This window comes from Cibotium barometz, chromosome 43 (assembly GCF_041138505.1).
Source record: "Cibotium barometz isolate CiBa-2024 chromosome 43, ASM4113850v1, whole genome shotgun sequence".
Lineage (NCBI taxonomy): Eukaryota > Viridiplantae > Streptophyta > Polypodiopsida > Cyatheales > Cibotiaceae > Cibotium > Cibotium barometz.
The window spans coordinates 42,706,760-42,709,251 of NC_141088.1; the positions used below are offsets into that span (position 1 = coordinate 42,706,760).

General features: G+C 50.1%; 1 protein-coding gene across 1 annotated transcript; it reads right to left on the reverse strand.

Annotated features, from left to right (window-relative positions):
* Positions 1-698: 698 nt before the first annotated feature.
* LOC147613931 (aspartyl protease family protein 2-like) lies at positions 699-2,207 on the reverse strand. Its single transcript, XM_086781324.1, has one exon. It carries the CDS (start codon positions 2,205-2,207, stop codon positions 699-701), a length of 1,509 nt encoding a protein of 502 aa, XP_086637450.1.
* Positions 2,208-2,492: the final 285 nt, after the last annotated feature.

Here is a 2,492-nt window from a genome sequence, read left to right on the forward strand (position 1 = left end):
ATGTAATTAGATTCATGCATGCTAGATGGATGCTTGCTTGAATAGGTTTGCTTGCGATATTCCTTGTTACATTAGTTACTGCTTCATCCCCCGCCTTTTGTGATAGAGAACCATTGCGATGAAAGGACAATCGCTATTTGCCTCCATCTAGGCAAAGAGAGCTTTTTCTTCATCCCATTGGCAAGGAACATTCCAATGTGACAACTGAGTGAGGACATGATGTACATGAGCTAGTGCACCCACATCGAGAAGAAGTTGTTATTACAGCTCTAAGGCAGGGCCCAACGACACATGATTCGGCAAGACGAAAATAAGCCCTTGACTTGAAAACTCTCTCTCTCTCTCTCTCTCTCTCTCTCTCTCTCTCAAGACATGATTTCAAAGACTTATCTTCCACTTTAGCAAGCATGACATATTTGTTAATGACCTTTCAAATTGTTTGTTGCATTATGCACATGGATAAATAAATAAATTGGTACTTATTTGCATATACATAGACACACACATACATGCATATAAATAAATAAATTGGTATGTATTTGCATATACATAGACACATACATACATACAAAAATGCATGTGTGGAATTTCATTTGATTCGATTGAGTGATGGAAAATCCTTGCAGAGGAACAAAACAAAATATCAAACTGTGAAGTTGTGTCACTAGTGTAGGCCGCGGAAAAGCGGATGCAAAAAGCTAAGTGGAGGAGAACAAGACAACGAGGGACAAGAAGAGGAGTATAAGGCAGGAGAAGGGGCCGAGCTGCGCCCGGTTTCCGGCTCTGCTGCTGCATTGAAGGAGGTAGGCGAAGCCGATGCTGCCTCTCTGCAGATCATATTTCACCAGAAAGTTTTGCTGCTGGAAGTTTCCGATGACATTTCGCCCTCCTGCTCCCTGTCCAGCAGATGCAAACGCCAGACAATAGACGTTCCGGTCGTCCTCCGTCCCCACGTGCAGCCAGACGTTGCTCTCCGGCAGCCGGAGCTCCAGCCTCTGTCCGTCTAAGTGCAGCCGGATCTCCGGCGTCGCCGGCGCACCCTCCGTCCTCGGCACTGTGTAGCAGCTGTCGAAGCTTGGCAGATCCGGTATGTAGATCTGCCGCGCACTTCCGGGAACTTGACTTCTGACAGAATCTCGGAACACAGCGTAGGCCAGATCGACTAATGACGTCAAGCTCGTCCCTGTATCGATGATCGTACCTCCGTAGCCGGTGAATTCATCGATCTCGAAGAGAGACGACGGAATGTCGAGAAGCTGCCGTCCGACACTGATCCCTGTGAGATTGATGTAGTATGATTGAGCATACACCTCCGTCTTATTGTTGAGCAGGAGTGTGGTGTACTGCAGCGGCAGTGGAACGTCGACGTTCTGCTGTTGTCGTCCCGTCGATGGACGGAATTGTTCGTTTCCGAAAGAGATGAAGCCCGTGGTGTCGATGTTGTGGGTTCGGTCGGGAAGGCAGTAGGCGAAAATCTGCACGCCGAGCTGCGTGACGATGGAATGGCTCCCTCTGTCGAGACCCATTAGACCGGAAGCATTGAAGTCCGTCTCGACACCGGTGTTTTCTAGCCCGCATCCGAAAACAAAGTCGGACACGGCCACCGGATTTCCGTTAAGCGACGGAATGGTTAGCGTATCGACGGAAAGCTCGCCGTAGCTGACGGTGTTGTCGCCGTATGTGGCGTTGTAGAAGCAGGTATCGGATTTGGTGGAGGCATGCGGGCAGCCCATGGTGAGGCCGGTGGCGTCTTTACACCAGACGGAACTGCACTTCAGTTCGCGATAAGAATGCGACTTGGAAGGGTCGAAGATAGGGTCTCTAATTTGGAAGCCACATTTCCTGCAGGGCTGGCATTGAACCCACATAATTTCGCTGCCGGTGTCGATAATCAATGCGATTTCCGTTGCCGGGGATCCCAACTCCATCACAGCAAAGTACTGCCCGAACGGCTCGTTCAAGGTGATCAGCTGGCTGCTGAGCGGCCCCTTCGTCCCGTTCTCCGGCGGCCTTCCGACGGTAAAATTCTGCTTTCGGCCGGACTCCTTCGTCGTCATAGACGACGATCTGAAAGGCGCAGTTGAGCTGATATGCACGACGGGAACAATCAGGTTGCTTGAGATGGGCTCCGTTTTAAGAGAATGCGCCACGATCGCAATAGCCAAGATGAGAGGCAGAGTTCTGCCGGAGCCACCCAAATTGCCCATCAAAAACGTCGGCAGGATTTCTTCATATCCTCACACTATGCATGGCTCTCAACAACGCCAGCGTTTCGTTAGTATTCTACTAATGTAGCATGTGAATTTGCCCACGACCTTCCGACAATGGAGACCCACATCGCCCATCAAATCCGTCAACGAACGCCACAGAATAAACTATCGACCAACCGACGAGACAGCGACGGCGGTGGATGCAATTGTCGACAAATCAAAAATTTATAATTTGCGTGGACAGGAGGGTTCCGGCAATCAATGTTCGGGCTCCGGCAGTCT

Bases quoted from the DNA above. Each gene is read 5' to 3' on its own strand.
- LOC147613931 (XM_086781324.1), bottom strand. From the start codon at position 2,207: ATGGGCAATTTGGGTGGCTCCGGCAGAACTCTGCCTCTCATCTTGGCT.